Source organism: Canis lupus, chromosome 4, assembly GCF_003254725.2.
Source record: "Canis lupus dingo isolate Sandy chromosome 4, ASM325472v2, whole genome shotgun sequence".
Lineage (NCBI taxonomy): Eukaryota > Metazoa > Chordata > Mammalia > Carnivora > Canidae > Canis > Canis lupus.
The window spans coordinates 73836494-73853576 of NC_064246.1; the positions used below are offsets into that span (position 1 = coordinate 73836494).

General features: G+C 40.1%; 2 protein-coding genes across 18 annotated transcripts in view; one reads left to right on the top strand and one right to left on the bottom strand.

The window, feature by feature from the left end:
* RAD1 (RAD1 checkpoint DNA exonuclease) overlaps positions 1–17083 on the top strand; it is a 61491-nt gene that overhangs the window by 19787 nt on the left and 24621 nt on the right. For 7 of the 12 annotated variants that reach the window (XM_035714939.2, XM_035714935.2, XM_025436260.3 and 4 more), the window contains one exon: positions 139–1287. In XM_035714939.2, the coding sequence (XP_035570832.1) occupies positions 139–322 (184 nt within the window). In that variant the 3' untranslated portion in view covers positions 323–1287. Of the gene's footprint in view, positions 1–138; positions 1288–5679; positions 5722–6341; positions 8029–17083 lie in introns of those variants that run through there. The other 5 variants (XR_007410402.1, XR_004814860.2, XM_035714938.2 and 2 more) reach the window with 3 other exon arrangements.
* Positions 547–17083, bottom strand: part of TTC23L (tetratricopeptide repeat domain 23 like) — a 62984-nt gene continuing 46447 nt past the window's right edge. For 5 of the 6 annotated variants that reach the window (XM_035714929.2, XM_035714932.2, XM_035714933.2 and 2 more), the window contains 3 exons: positions 15447–15529; positions 8364–8470; positions 547–6400 (listed from right to left, as the gene is read on the bottom strand). In XM_035714929.2, coding sequence (XP_035570822.1) covers positions 8389–8470; positions 15447–15529 — 165 coding nt within the window. In that variant the 3' untranslated portion in view covers positions 547–6400; positions 8364–8388. The remainder of the gene's footprint in view (positions 6401–8363; positions 8471–15446; positions 15530–17083) is intronic. The other variant, XR_004814859.2, reaches the window with a different exon arrangement.

The window sequence follows — 17083 nt, forward strand, 5'->3', positions numbered from 1 at the left end:
AAATTGGACAAATATTTTATTTTATTTTTATATTTGTTACTTGGTAGTTCTCGGCTAATTTTTGTCCTTTACTTGGAGTTATGAGCACTGCTTCAAGCATGTCCAAATAACAACTGCTTTTTATTTACTCCTCTACAGATACAAGATTTCTTTACTGAAACCCTCTACAAAGGCCTTAGTCCTGTCGTGTAAGGTATCTATCCGAACAGATAACCGAGGGTTTCTCTCATTACAGTATATGATTAGGAATGAGGATGGACAGATATGTTTTGTGGAATATTACTGCTGCCCTGATGAAGAAGTTTCTGAATCAGAGTCTTAAGTATGGCATTCACTGTGATCTCTACCTGAAATAGGTCACATTCTCATTCTGGGTTTAGTATCTCCATGATATTGGATTTTTCTAAAGAGAAGAAGCTGGAGGAGATGGGAACAAGGTCCATGTATCCTAATAGTTGCTGTGTATTTTGTAAGTAAATGTTTCCATGGAGTCACACATTACCCACTACTGGACTGTGCTGTGGTTCCGTCTTTTGAACTCATGGGAATCATTATGAGTCAAGATGAATAATCTATTTAAGTCAGACATTTCAAGAGTCTAAAAACTTTACATTTGATGAATCCATACCTGAAATGTTCTTTTATTTATTTACTATTAGAAAAGGCAGCGGTGTGTAAGTATTGCTTATTAGTTTGAATTGCAAAGAATATATCTTAACGCAGTGGGTCTTCAAAGTGTGGCACCTAAACCAACAGCATTGGCATTACCTGGAATCTTGTTAGAGACTCTGGAAGTGAGCCAACAGTCTGTAGCATAGAAAAATTCCCCCCAGGAAATTCTGATGCATGCTAAAGTTTGAGAACCACTGTTTTGAAGGATACTTTTTTTTTGTTTTAATGCATTTAATTGCACGGAAATTATTGCTTTTACATGTGATTTCTTTCCAAATGTTCTGAAGTTTAGGCTTTGCCAACAAGTCTGAGTAATTAAATGATTTATTTTTATTTTTTAAAATGATTTATTTTTAAAGTATGTATTTTAAAGAAAGCTATAAACAAGATATAAAGCAGACCAGAGTTACAGAATTTCTTCTTGTTCTCTGCCACTGTTCAGTGCAGTAAGTACTGTAGTAAGTACATATTAGATACCTGCTATTCACCCATAAGAGTTTCTCATCCAAACAAGATGTAGAAAAGCAGCAATTAAGTGGTTTTGCACTTTCTTGGGTAATTTTCAGTCAATTCTTATGGTGTGTAGATATCTAATAAAATGCAATACTAAGATTATCTGGCTTGTTTTCTAGTAGAAAAAATATATAACTAAAATAAAGTTCCAATGAGCTGTGTGGTAACAGCTCATTGGGTAGGCACTGTTGGCCTTTGTGGGTGAGACAGTTTTTCATGGGGGAAAAAACTCATCCATTGCAGGATTCATTGGGCCTCCCTGGCCCCTACCTACCAATGCTAGTCTTTGTCTTTGTGACCTGTGACCACCCCCCCCCCCCAAACCCTGGTATTTGTGGTAAAGAACAGTTGAGTAATATTAATATTCATCAGAAACATTCATCAGAAGGGTGTATTTGGAATCCTGCCTTAAAACAGGCCACATGGCATTAGAGGAGTTTGGAGAGTAGTTCAAACAAAGCACTTCAGGAAAACGCTCCCCCAGAACAGCTGTGGGCACTGCTCCCGAGTCCATGGGCAGGCTGGGTGTCTAGCCCAGAGTCACTACCTGATAACTACTAAGTCCCCCAGGTAACCTCAGGATGCCAGCTGGCACAAAAAGAGTTGGAGTTTGGTCAAGTGTAGGACACGTTTAAGAAGGAAATGAATGAATCTACTAAATGTTGTACAAATACTTTTTTATTTTTATTTTTTTTTTTTAAAAGGAGTCCCTCCTTTTTTTTTTTTAATTTTTATTTATTTATGATAGTTACAGAGAGAGAGAGAGGCAGAGACACAGGCAGAGAGAGAAGCAGGCTCCATGCACCGGGAGCCCGACATGGGATTCGATCCCGGGTCTCCAGGATCGCGCCCTGGGCCAAAGGCAGGCGCCAAACCGCTGCGCCACCCAGGGATCCCCAAATACTTTTTTAGATAAACATCAAGAACAGAAGAAACCTAAAACATAATTATGAGAATATTTAATCAGAATTTCAAGGACTATAATTTTCCTTTAAAATAGGGCAGTTCTTTTTGGCTTTTGTTCACTGGAATGTCCTATACCTAGAACAGTGCCTAATATATAACATGTTCAATAAATATTTGTTAGATGAGAGAACCTCCATTCAGGCTATCTTTTAGCATCTTATTAGTCACTATTTAATTTCAATTATTGAGCTCTGAATTGATTTCAATCTAAGGTATTTTTTAAAAGTTGGACCTGTGAAGAATTTAAAATATATATTGGTTTAATAGGGAGAGACTGACTTTTGCACACTTAAGACAATCATTTTAGCTGCACATATCGTTAGCTATTTATGCTTCATAAGCTAACGAGTGTAATTGTTTCTACATCACACTACACGGTACTGATTTAACAGAATTTCCTATTTAGTGTGTTCTCTTTGACCTAGGAATTTACTAGTTTAACTTTGCTTAAATTCCTATGAAAGTCCGCTAGGGGGAGTGCTTTCTCAGGCCGACCAGGAGGCATGGAGACTACAAATTCACGTGTCACACACAGAAAAATAGAATCTTATTTTTTAGACCTTTAGTTTTACTGTTTTTGAAGTTTATCTCATTTTCTTATTAAATCATGCTCACTACAGGAATAGGTAGTTAATTTCTCTGTTTTTAATGTTTTTCCGTGTTTGATGATGGTATGCCTCCACCTGGAATTGATGAAATGATTCAAAATAAAAAATAAGATGATTTTTAAAATTCTACTTTTGTAATAAAAAGTCTTGTAACACAATCACTTTTTTTTCAGATTTTATTTATTTATGAGAGACACAGAGAGAGAGAGAGAGAGAGAGAGGCAGAGACACAGGCAGAGGGAGAAGCAGGCTCCATGCAGGGAGCCCGACATGGAACTTGATCCCAGGTCTCCAGGGTCACGCCCTGGGCTGAAGGCGGCCCTAAACCACTGAGCCACCAGGGCTGCCCCATAATCACTTTAATAAGAAGCCACAGAGTTTCTGTGGTGTATCAAGTAGTCCTGGTACGAATTTGTTAACAATTGCTAAAAGGGCATCATGTGGCATTCTTAACAGTTTAGACTGGGGGATTTTTCAGAACAACATACTCCCTTCTTACTTTCCCTGTCTTCACACTGACTTCCCCTTGTCCGCACCTGAAGCAAAATCTACTGAGTCCTGAGAAATTGAGGAAATTCTATAGTAGTTTTTCTTTTCCTAATTCTATCATAGGTACTGTTTTCACACACAAGTCGGGTTAACATGCACCCAGAGCAGCTGGCAGCTCTAACATAGATTTCCCGCTCCAGGAGTGGACAGCTGGTGCCCTAATCAGAGGTGCCTTGGGCAGCTGTTCCAGGCATTTGTGTTATCCCTTCTCAGATACCACCAGAGATTCTGATAATTAGTAGATTAAATGTTTAAAGTAGGTTTTACTTTTGAAATTAATAGCTTGTTGATCAATATGATAGATAATAACAGTGGCTCTCATGGGCAAAACTAGAGGTATTCAGATTGTGTGAGATGATTAAATTACGTCAGAGTAGTTCCCTATGCCTGCATGGGAAGGACATGAGAATCTAGTGAGGCTTGTAGCCTGTACAGTTAGGCGTGGTGCCTAGGCTTGACCCCTAAATGGTCTTGCTTCCTGCCATTTTGTCCAAGGACTTCTGGTTGCTTGTTGCTGACTGGATTAGGACAATCTCACCTCTGGAATATTGTGGAATTTGCCTTAAGTAGACCTTTCGTGGTTACTGGTGTGTGAGCTACCAAAACAGAGAAATAGGACTTCACTGACCTAAAGGAACAGGTTGCATAAACTATGCTTGCTGAAAAATGTTTATTAAAATCTATGTGGGGGATCCCTGGGTGGCTCAGCGGGTTAGCCCCTGCCTTCGGCCCAGGGTGTGATCCTGGAGTCCCGGGATCGAGTCCCGCGTCCCGGCATGGAGCCTGCTTCTCCCTCTGCCTGTGTCTCTGCCTCTCTCTCTCTCTGTATCTCATGAACAAATGGATAGAATCTTTAAAAAAATAAAGTAAAATAAAATAAAATCTGTGGGACTGTTTGATCTGGGCTTGATTTTTTTTTTTTTTTTTTTCTAATTTGGTACAGAGATTGTAGGAAAATAGCTAACCCTTATCCACCTCAAAACTTTCAGTGCCTGTTAGTTACTTTAAAAAGAATCTGAAAGTTGTGAATGACCTTATTGACTCCGATCTGTTAGAAACATCAAGTGTTTGATTGGGGTGGATTATCCAGATTGCTGGTTTCCATTGAATGAATTTAGTTCTCATCCACAGTTTTCCAAGAGAGAATGCAACTTTATATTCGGTTTTACTGAGTTGGCTATTTCCAAGGTGGTTTCTTAAAACTTGAGAATTTCACAAGATACCAAACTTTTAAAACTTTTAGAACCAACAAAAGTAACAACTTGTTATTTTGTCAGCTATGAAGATATTAAAACTAGCCACCATTCATTATCACAACCATTTCATTAAACATTTTAACATCAAAATCTCACAAAATGGACTATTAGCAACTTTGCATTGATGGTAAACACAAGAAATATTTAAATATTTAAAACCTATTTCAAATGCAAAAACGGAATTACACCATAACATTTTATTTTAATGTTACACTCATGCTTTTCTTCATTGATACACGTTTGTCAGTCTAGAGATTTTAAGACTTTTGGACTTTTGGGGTCTCCCAAAATAGGAAATTTAAAACATTTTAGTGTCCTGTCCAGTACTTTTGTTTTTTTTATTTATCACAGTTGTTGTTGAAAATCCATTTTCATCTGGATATGTGAAAATGGAAGCAATGCTTCTGAGGCTCGTTTAGTCAGTTCAGAATATTCTGGGTAAGAAGAGCAGCCCCATCTCCAGAGAGGGCAAATTAGCAATGACAGACTGGGCAACCAGTTCACAAGCCTGCAGAAAAGGTCAGTGGGATATAGCTGCTTTCAGCCAGGGCTGCATCCTGGGACCCTGGCCCTGAGTCCCAGACTGAACATATTCTGGGAATTAGCTAAGGGGGAAGACACCTGCAGGAGGAAGACTACTGGTCTACAGACAAGCCGGGGGTTAATCCGTATATAGGTACTTAGGCCACAGCAGCACACTACTCCCCACTACACCTTGCTTGGGTACTGGTTGCTCATTAAGTTGTACAGACTGAACAAAGGACTGAAATAATTTTTTTGAATGAAGAACCAAAATGTGGTTCTTACAAGCACAAAGTAGAGCTGTTGTTAGAAGGCACTTGGATGCCCAAAGACAGTCTTGGAACTCCATTAATTCTGCTGATGTAATTGAGAATCGATGAAGAGGGAAAAGAAAAGTTTATATTATAAATTCACAGGAATCTAATTTCTCTTTTCTCCCTGGGTACATGAAGACAGTAAGGGACATGATTTGAGATTGCCAACATTTTTTCCTAGATACACATTTGTTTGGGGTTGCAGGAGGGGGAAGGTCAGGATTTCTTTTTATTTTTTATTTATTTATTTTATTTTTATTTTTATTTTTATTTTTTCAGGATTTCTTTTTAAAACAACCTTGGTGAACATTCCTGCCATAACAAGTCTCTCTAATCCACTTTGAGGCTGGGGGCAGCATAGTGAGATGGGAAGTAATCATCTGTGATTCAGAAAATCAGCTTCATAATCACCAGGCTGACCTTGAACAAATCAATCTATCTTGTCCCTAGCTCCTTCATTTATAGTAAGAATCAAAAAGTCCTTTCTGACTCAACATGGCATGAGACCAGGGCAAATGTTTTCAGATCAAGTGTTTCTTCACAAGGCAGTTTTAGTGACCTGAAACAGGTTATGACTAAAAGTACTTCCAAATATTATATTAAAATATTCACCAATAAACTACTTAGATATTGCAGAGTCTTTTAAAAGCCAGAACTGAAAAAGAAATGAAATTTGAGTTATAAAAGGGGATTAAGCAAGGTATTGGAGTCCCAGCCACTAAGAAACTAAAAGCGTTTGTCTAAAGATTTCTAACCCCCCTCCTCACCCTAAGTTATAGATCAGGATTCCTACTTTCTAAGGAGCCTTGAGTATTTTACCTGTAATGCTGATAAGTAGACTTTTTTCCCCCCTCCTACAGTCCTTAGTTCTGCTTTTGATCTCCCATGGCTATCAAAGTTGATAAATATGTCTTGTGATCCAAAATTTTTGTTATCAACAGGTCGGCTTTATTGTTGGCTATCTTGTGTGGAGGTTTTCAATTTACTGGTAATGGAAGACCTAAAGGAAAGCAGAAAACCATTTGTGCATTTGTCTTCGTTCTTGCCTTCTCGGCCAGCTCCAAATCACTGGTTTGTTAAGCTAGCTGGCTGAACTCAGTCTGAGGGCAACTGTTTGACCATGTGCCCACACCCCAAAAATGCTGACTCTTCTAATAGGCCTCTAAAATGATTCTAGAGTCTTAGTTTTTCTCCCTGAAGAGCAGGGAGCAATTCCTTTGATTCAGGTGGCAGCCAAGGATGTCTTAGATACCTGGATTGCCTGTAATCACAGCTGAAAAAAACTGCTTTTAATCACAGCTGAAAAATTTAGGGTCTCTTACATTGTTCATAGTTTTCAGGTGATCTCATGAACACACAGATTTTAGAGCCTGGAGGCCCTGTTAAGTGCTACAAAGAGGATCTATCTTCCCCATTTCCAGCCATTAAGATTCCCATACTCTGATTTTCTAATACTGGAGAAGTTGGGCTGGAGTTAGAAGTAATCTGGTCCAAAAGAAATCTGGTCCAGAAACCTGGTTTCTATTAAGTGTTCTTCAGTCATCTCCTATTTAGACCTCAAGCCTGCAAAGTGTGGTTTTCATAGCCCCTATTTGCCTGAAAAAAAGTATTTGTTCCACAGAAACATGAGACCCAAAATTTTACAAGACTTTTTTTTATATGCAAGTTCCATCTAAAGACTAATTCATTCTCTGTCTACTACTGACTGCATAAAATACAGAAAGCTATCTGGCACTTTAACCTCCTTCTCAGTAAACCAAGAGATAATGTGGTTTGAAATCTGAAGAAGAAATAGGCACAAATTAAGTCAATTGCCCAGGGTCTCATAAAATCAGAGGTGGGCAAAAATCTGAAGGACCTCTGCTAGGGAGTAGAAATCTGCCCGGGGCCTACTCTCCTCCCGCCACAAGGTGGCAGGATTCCCTTGCCTGAAATCTCCAGGTCACTGAAAGGACACTGATTTCCAGCCACAGCCTGTACATCATCTTCTTTGGGCTTAAGGCATTGTGTCACACTGTCTGTTTCCAAGCGCTGATAAGCTCCGGCTCACTTTTGAGATGTTAACCGGCAAAATGTTTTCCACACCAGCCTGGTGGTAGCTTTTCAGCAACAATAGTTACCAACCTCCTTTTGCTTCAAGCACCCATGTTGTAACTAGAAAGTAAGAAACTCAAAGCCCCCGCTTCAGTAAAAATAAAAATAGCTGCTATTTGTCACATGATTGCTACGGGGCCGGGCACCCTGCTGATGACTTTCCAGACATTTTATTTTCACAGCAACACTAAGGGACAGGTACTATTCTCCTCTCCATTCTGTCGATGAGGACACAGGGTAACATGCAGCTAGAAAGTGGTGGTAATGGAGTCTGAACCCAGATTTGTCTGTCTCCAGAGCTAGCTCCCGGCCGCCATGAATCATAAAGAAAAATTAGTTCACAGGGATGTATTGAAGTCATGTTTCTGTGATCAGATAAAATAGTTCATTGGTGAGATAGTCGTGTTCACAGACTTTATTATGTCCTGAAGTGGGGCCCAGATTCTTTACCAAACTATAAAAGCATTCTCGTACCCTCAGTTCAAGCAGGCGCTGCAGTACCCCTTGCTTTAAAATAAAACCAAATCTTTCTTAGTTTTTCTACTGTGGTTCTAAAGACTCTTATTTGCCAAAATTTAAATCACTGACCATTTCAAAAAGAATTCAGGTGTATAGGAATACAGTCTTTTTTAAAAAAATTAATTTGTTTTCAACATGCCAATGGGGGAGTTTAGTATATTGAAAGTTCTGAGAAGCCCAGGAAATGAACGTGTGTCACTTTATTTATCCTACTTTATTTTTCTCTAAACCAATCTGCCCAGAGCCTTTCTCCCTCCTCCATGTAGGCAGTGCAACATCCCTTGCAATCAGCAACCCTTACAATACCCTCCAGAAAATGCTACTGTGTATGGCAGCCATAAAGAACTTACCATTGCTTTGATACGATGTCCTCTGTCATACCTCAGGGCCTTTGCATAGACAGTTCCTTCTTCCTGGAATGGTTTCTCTTCTCCACCTGGATGAACTGTTACTCGCCCTTCAAAAAACAACTCAGATGTAACCCTCTCAGTGAAGTCTTTTTCCAGCTTTCTTAGACTGTCTCTCCTTCCCACCTGCACTGCACTGAGATTTCTACTACAGGACTCATTCATCTTTTCATCATTTCTTCTTAGTTGCCTCTCCTACTTGATTGTTGTCTTAAGAGTCATGACCGAGTTTAACTTTATTAGCGCCCACTTCTTGAACCGCACCCAGCATTTAGTAGGTGCTCACAGAGATAATTGTTGAAGAAATGAGTGAAGATGAGGAAACAATGTATAGGCGACCAAGGGTCATGTAGCTATTTCATGGCAGAGCGGGGCCTCACACATGAGGTGCCTCCGCTCAAAGTACACTGCTCGTGTCGCTATGCCCAAGTAGCAGATCTGTGGCAGTGGCTCAGCCTTCCCCCCACCCAGACTCCACGACAATACGAATAAATCAGCTCCACGAAGCCCTTGATGCCCTGGAATGTCAAGCAAGCATCACTCTAGGAAACCACTAATAGAGTGGGCCCACGAGATGAAAACTGTCTGCTCTCCTTGCCCTGTTCCACACTGTATCCTCCTATCAATCCATTTCTGTGGACATGACAGAGGCTGTAGATTGTAGAACCCCTGACCTGGCACCAGGACACAAGAGCAGAGTTGCTTCTCATGACTCATACACCGAGGTTTGCCTGAATATTCTCCCCTCTGGTTCTGTAGAAGCAGCGTTGGAATATTCACTGATAAGTGATAGGAAAAGAACAGGAGGGCCGCATCCGGAAAACCAGCCAGCGGAGCATAATTTCATCACTGAGGTCCTGCCCAAGCCTAGCCTGGCTGACCGCGCACCTCATCTACCCTCTCCCTTGACGCACTCCTCTCTGGCCAGAATTGCTCCCAATCCTACGTCCCTTGGCTTTCGCCCCACCCCCACCCCCCAGCACCCCCTCAGCCCAGAAGAGGCTGTTCTGTCTTCACATGACCGAGGGGACAGCAGACCACTAATCAATGGGCATTCCTTCTCCCCCCTCTTGGGAAGAGAAAAGGATGGTTTTCCTTGCTGCTCCTGCTGGCTTCTATATCTGAAGACCCATCAAAAGAAATAACCGAAATAGCTCTTTGGCAAGCGGCTGTCCTAGAAATGTTTAAAAATAACAAAAATGAAGTTGATGCACCATACTCATACTTCCAATATGTCTAGATGACTAGTTCGAGTTGTAAAACTAGCTAGTATTTATTGAATATTTATTTATTGAGCTAGTGTTTATTGACCATAAGCCAGACACTGTGCTAAGGGCATTATGTAAAAGGCTCATTTGTTCTTCATTATGTTTCCATATTATAAATACTAGTCTGGTCCTCACTGGAGGAAATCGAGGCTTAGGATAACTTGCCTCGTGACACACAGAAAATGGCAGAGCCTGGATTCCAGCACAAGTCAGTCTGACTCTAATGTCCATGACCTTGACTCTTATACTCTTCTAACAATTAGAACTGTTCAGTATAGGAAAGGGCCACTTCGACAGGTGATGAGTGAGTTCCTGATTTGGGGAGGTGTTTAATTAGGTGCTGGATTATTGGGGTAATCTCAAAAATCTGCTCTACCAATACAGCTTGCTCGAATGTCAGTGGCGATTCTCTATTTGCCAGCATATTGGCTTCTTAGTAGTCCTCTTCCTCCTATCATCATCAGCGTCATCATCAGCACCACCTCTAAGTAGCACATAGGCCTCTATCAGGCCTCTTTCTGAGCAGTTTTACTTCCATTAATTTAGTCACATTTTATAGATTTTTTACAGATAAGGAAACTGAGGAGTAAAGTGACTTGTTCGAGGTCAGATAGCTAATAAATAAGAGCTGGTATCTGACTATAGTACATTCTCTTAACACTACATTACACTGTCTCTTAATATTTGACACACATGCCATACTCTTTAAAAATGTATCTTTTTTATTATTACAGATATAATACATATTTGTTATGTAAAAAAGTCAACAGCACAAATATATAACATAGAAGTTGAAAGCCCTCCACAATCTTATGTCCCAGAGATAGTTACTGTTACCTTTACAAACTACATATTTATATATATTTATGGGTTATACTATATATGATACTCACTAATATGTACTTTTCATGTTTTACCACTAATAATATATCTGCAATATATCTCTATAACTCTCGAAAGCTCTACTTCATGCTTTCGAATGACCATATACACGATTATAAACATGGACTCGTTATATTGACCATAAACGTGTACTGGTGCTCCTACCGGTGGACATTTGAGTTTTTTTCTACTGTTTTGATATTATTTAAAAAAGTCTAAGGGTTGCCTGAGTGGCTCAGTCAGTTAAGCCTCTGACTCTTGATTTCAGCTCAGGTCATGATCTCAGGTTCATAAGATGGAGCCCTGCATTGGGCTCCCAGCTCAGCACGGAGTCTGCTGGTCCCTCTCTCTGCTTGTCCCCCCTCTTGCCCATGCTCTATAAGTAAATAAATAAATTTTTAAAAATAAAATCTACAAGGAAGACAAATGTCTGCATGACTCCCAAATAACACAATAATAGTAATTACAACAATTAACAGTTACAGAAGCTTACGAGTGCCATATACTAAGTAAAGCAATGAAAACAGAATTCTTATTATTCACATTTTTAAGATTATTTTTAAAAATTTTTAAGTTTCCACATCCAACATGGAACTCAAGCTCACAACCACTAAATCAAGAGTCATATACTCTACTAACTGAGCCAGTCAGGTGCCCCTTCACACTTTTTTAGATGAAGGAAGGAAGACATAAGAAGTCTCACAGCAAATGAGAAAGCTTAAATTTGAGCCCTGTTTTTATTCCAAATAATATTGCATATATTATCTCTAAAATAAGTACAAATGTTTTCTCCTAAGCCTTTCATTTCATATATACATATTTCACGGGTTTTTGATCCATTCCCCTCACTTCAGAATCTATGTCCTTGAGCTCCTGAACTATTGAGCCTACTAGACATTGTCTAGTGGATGCATTGTGGGTACCTCAAACTTAATACATCCAAAATAGAAATCATCATCTTCCTCATACCCTCTAGACATCCTCCAGGATGATCTCCACTTGTCAACACTATTTCATTTAGTAGCACTACCATTCACCCAAATGTCCAAGCTAGAAACTTCAAAGTCTCCTATGACTCCTGCCTCTATTACATCTCACATCTAATTGGCTCTAAGGTCTTATTAGAATAGATCACAAATTGTTTCTCAATCCATCCTCTCCACTTTCCTCCTATTATGGCTTTAGATAATTAGGGCTCCCAACACGTCCACCTTGGACTGTTGTATCTGCCTCCTAACTGATCTCCCTGCTTCTAAAATCACCCTACGTCCCATCTATCCTCTCACTGCTGTCAGAGTTAATGTCGTAAAGCCAATAATCTATCATGTTGTATCTTGTTAAAATACTTCTGTCTACTAAGTTCTAAACTCCTTAGCATGGCACATAAAATAGCCCATAATCTCACCCTAATTTATCTTTCCAAACTCATGTCCAGCATGTTCTTACTCATGTACCTTGTGTTTCCTCAGAAATATCAACTCTCTCCATGCCACTGTGCTTTTTGTTCATGCTACTTGAAATGCCCTCCTCTGGCTTCTCTGCTTCCTGCTGATATCTTACTTTTCTTTGAAGACTCAGCGACCTGCCCCCAGTGTATACACAGTTTCCACCCATATTTCTAGTCTCCCAATTTATTACTTGTCCTCTTTGTTCACATTTCTATTAATGCTTTACTACACTAGTCATCTAGTCATGTGTGTTTGCTTTTCTGAAAGGACTCTATCTTAAAAATATTAGTATTTAGTACTTAGAAGGAGCCTGATATGTAAGTAATTAAAACTGAAGTACATTTGTGATTTAGGTACAAGTTTACTCCAAAATCTGAGATTTTCTGTGCCTTTTCAATACACTAAAATCTGACTTGAGAATTGCAACTGTCATCTAACCTTACAATCAACTCCTTGAAATCAAGGGGCCATTTCTGCTTTCACTTCTTTGCAGAGGCTTTAAAAGCCAAGAATTGGGGCTCCTGGCAATGAATGTCCAGTGATGTTGTCACTGGGTTTCCATAGGAGGTGGGGTAAAAAGCACAAGAGCTCATTGGAAAACTCGCCGAGTTCCAGGACATCTGGGATTGATCATTCCAGTGAGATGCTCAAGCAAAGAGAACAATTCTTGTACTGGTTTTTTAATTTTTTTTTTTTTTTACATCTGGGCTTTGGCAGCTACTCCTATGGCTTTGCTCAGCACTTCTTGAGGAATGAGATATGGGCTTGTTTTGGTGGAAGAAAAACCTCTACTGACTCAACTTCTCCTGCAGCAGAGTCCTCCAAAAGACTGTTCCTCTTTATCTCGATTTTCTTGGCAGGTCCTGGGCTCATTGTCATTTACAGAGAGAATTAGTCTCCACGTGCCTAAAGAAATTCATACTACCTGGGGTCTGAATTAGGTTATACCAGCCCCTCCTAATTTCTGCTCTTCCTCTGATTCTTTTCAAACCATGGACAAGAAACAAGGAACGGTGAAAGACGGGGAAGGAAAACCACAGGCTACCAAGGAAGTACATTCACTCCAGCTGCTCCCTAATTTCTCTTTTTAAATACAAGCTGAGTAGAACTTTAGCTCCAGGTTTGAGGGAGAAGGGGGAGTGAAGGCTGTGTTGCAAACACTGACTGAGCGAGCACACAGTCTTCCAGGCTTGATCCTATGCATGTCCTAGACATTATTTTATTTAAAACCCACAACAACTTTATGTGGTATACTATTATCTATTTTAATGATGGAGAAACCAAAGTTCAAGATGGTTAAATGATTTTCCCAAGGCCACATACTTAGTAAGTGACAAAGGCAGGTTAAGCTAACAGGGATGAATCCAGTCAGGTATGCTCTTTACTCATTATTTGTAAAATAAAATAATAATAGTTGCATGCTACACAAAAGCTTCTCATTTAAACATTCAGACCTATTACCTCCAGCATCTCAGAAAGATTAACATTATCATCATTATGATTATTCCAACATTCACCGAGCATTCAAGACCTGCCAGGACTTGATCTAGGCATGCTGTATTATATATAATCTTATTCTCAGAAAACCTACCTTTTGAGCAAGGTACTGTTATTTTCTTAAACAAATAAAGGCCAAGAAAGGTTCGCCTACGTCAGGGAACTGAGATTGGAACCTGAGTTTTAAATTCAGATAGTCTGCCTTCAGAGTGTGGGCTACACTGCCTACAAAGACCACATCTGGAGTTAGAAAGACCTAGTTTCAAATTCCAGCTCCACCTCTGTAAATATCAGCCCTCAAAAAAAAAAAAAAAATATCAGCCCTCAGTGCCTCCATATGTAAAATGCACCTCCAGAGGCTCCCCTGCTAAGCGGGTGTCTCCATATGTATTCTCAAATTCATCAAAGTGAGAATCCCCATTCCATAGTAAAAAAGAAGTGCATTTTTGAAATATGATAGATGTGGGTTTAAGTCTCACTATACTTACCAGCTAGGTGATTTAAAACAAAATATTCAAGCTTTCTGATTGTTTTATCACTTGCACATGGGAGATAAAAACACCTCCCTAATAGGATTATTTGTGGGTTAGAAATAGTATATGTATTTTACAGTACAGTATTATTATACAATTACACAATATTATTAATATTGTTATGGGGGCACCTGGGTGGCTCAATAGGTTAAGCACCTGACCCTTGATTTCAGCTTAGGTCATGATCTCAGGGGAGTGAGATCAAGCCCCAACTCAGGCTCTGTGCTGGGTGTGGATCCCACTTGGGATTCTCTCTCTCCCTCTCCCTCTGTCCCTTCCCCCTCTTTTTAAAAACATTTTATTTATTAATTATGAGAGACAGAGGGAGAGAGAGAGAGAGAGAGACAGAGACACAGAGGGAGAAGCAGGCTCTATGCAGGAAGCCTGATGTGGGATTTGATCCTAGGACTCCAGGATCACACCCTGGATTGAAGGCAGGTGCTAAACTGCTAAGCCACCCAGGGGTCCCTATATATAGTTCTTGACCAGGAAAATATACTTTCATACACATTAGCAGGTAGGGGGCAAAGTTCCCTATACACCATCCTCACATGGGCATTACTAGAGAGGCTAGAGAACCTCCTTCTGGATACTGATGAAGCAGGAGAATTAGAGGCTTATTAGAGGCTTTAAGGAGAAAAGCACATGGCCTTTAGAGTCATACTTGCTTGGGCCACCACTTACTCCAAGATGAAGTATATTTAGGCAAGTTCCTTTGCAGAACATTGGACTCCCTTCCATCAAATGAGAGCTATTGTATTGGAGATTTTTGAGGATTAAATACTTCACAGCTAGGACCTAGCTCAGTCATAGGCGCTTAGTATACACCCAACAAATTTTAATTCTCTTCTTTCTTAGAAGAGAATATTTCAAGGTCAACATGATTCTGAGATGAACAAAAAGCAACGATATGCCAAAGATAAATAAGGGGCAAGTCTGTGCAAAACACTCTTTTATTACTAACGTTGGAGATTAAATCCTGTCCCCCACCCCAAAATCTTGCCTTATATTGAAGGACCAAGATTGTATATATGCAGCAAGAAAAAAACAAGTTTAATGTATCCATTTACTTTATAGAAATCCATATTGGATCTGTCACAGGCTGTCAGCTGAGAAACTCTCTTGTAGGATTTGGTTCCAATGTTCAGCATTGAAAGAGATATGATAAATAGTAAATATTATTGCAGAAGACCCTCAGAACATTGGTTTCTGAGACACTACTAGAAATCAATTAGTTACCACCACAGGATTTGGCCAAAACCATAGCAGAGGTTGGCATTCTGCCTTAATAGCAAGAATAACAGAGGTGATCACCCCTAGCTGAAAGAATCTGGGCAAGGCCATGCTATCCACATACCCACACAGATGACCTGGTTGATGACCAGAGCCAGAACTCACCTCTGCAACAAGGTAAGGAGGTCTTTTGTGTCTCTGCTTTTACTGTGCTCACTTCCATATAAAAAGATTTGAATCATCAGACACTGTAGGTAAGTTGAAAAACATAAGTTAAAGAGAATCAGATAGCAAGCCCCATCATTATAAACCAAACTCAGGAGAACACTAGTGGAATTGAGATATCATGAGTTTACATTTCAAATTTCTGAATCTCCTCCTGGTTCCCAACCAAGAAGGAAAAGGAGCCTGAATTTTTTTTAAGGATTTTATTTATTCATGAGAGACACAGAGAGAGGCAGACACAGGCAGAGGGAGGAGCAGACTTCCTGTGGGGAGCCCAATGTGGGACTTGATCCCAGGACCCCAGGATCATGACCTGAGCCAAAAGCAGATGCTCAACCACTGAGCCACCCAGGTGCCCAAAGGAGCTTGAATTGAAGGCTCTGGACACCCCCCATGGGTCTATGTGTATCATTCCATTTCATTGCACCTACCACTGCTGTATATGGCTATGGATCACCCAAGTAACAGGGACAAAACATAGCTGCAGGAGTGGCTGCCATGAGGATTTTCCAAATAGCTATGACCAAATGGATGGACATAAATGAAATTGGTGTACGGATCCTAAATATGCTGTATCACTTTACTCTTAGGTAGTTTTCCATTTAAAATTGTATTCCTGACCTCTCTTTCCAATCAAGGTGGAATAATAGGGATCAGATTTACCCTTGCACTTGAAACAGTGAAGAAGAAGAAGAAGAAGAAGAAGAAGAAGAAGAAGAAGAAGAAGAAGAAGAAGAAGAAGAAGAAGAAAGAAAGAAAGAAAGAAGAAGAAAGAAGAAGAAAAAGAAAGAAGAAGAAGAAGAAGAAAGAAAGAAGGAAGAAGAAAGAAGAAGAAAAAGAAAGAAGAAGGAAGAAGAAGAAGAAGAAGAAGAAGAAGAAGAAGAAGAAGAAGAAGAAGGAGGAGGAGGAGGAGGAGGAGGAGGAGGAGGAGGAGGAAAGGAAGGAAGGAAGGAAGGAAGGAAGGAAGGAAGGAAGGAAGGAAGGAAGGAAGGAAGGAAGGAAGGAAAACACATATGTAACAATCTTTAAGACGCTGAACATCAGCCAACAAAGAGCAGTGTCCCTGAGAGAGGGCAACAAGTGATATAAATCCTATGACTGCCCCCAGATTATTGCTTTAGGAGCATTTCCAGGCCATGATGTAGGGAAAGGAACAACTTGAAGCTCAGCAGACTCCCTGAATTGAGGAAAAAGAGCTGAGAGTCCCAGGAGATTCTCAGAGCAGAGTAAAAGAGAGGAGACAGCTGCACAGAAAAAGATCCAGAAATATCTGCAGTGGGTCTCCTTTAATTATTCAGCAGAGTACTAATTAGCACATCTGTGTGAGAAAACTGCCCAAAGCTGGGGAAAGCATCAACTGAAGGGGCTGGCAGGAACAGGACTGGGCACTTACACAGGGCTAGGTACAGTGCCTGTTCCAACCAGCTAATCTAGAAAGCCTCATTTTGGGGGGACCATTGGGTGGTGTACTCAGAAGGCTTTTTGCCTCAGTAATCACGGATAATTAGCCCTTGACTAAATGCTGCTCTAGTCTCATCTACTGAGTCTTAAAAGGCAAGACCTAAAAGGACCAAACC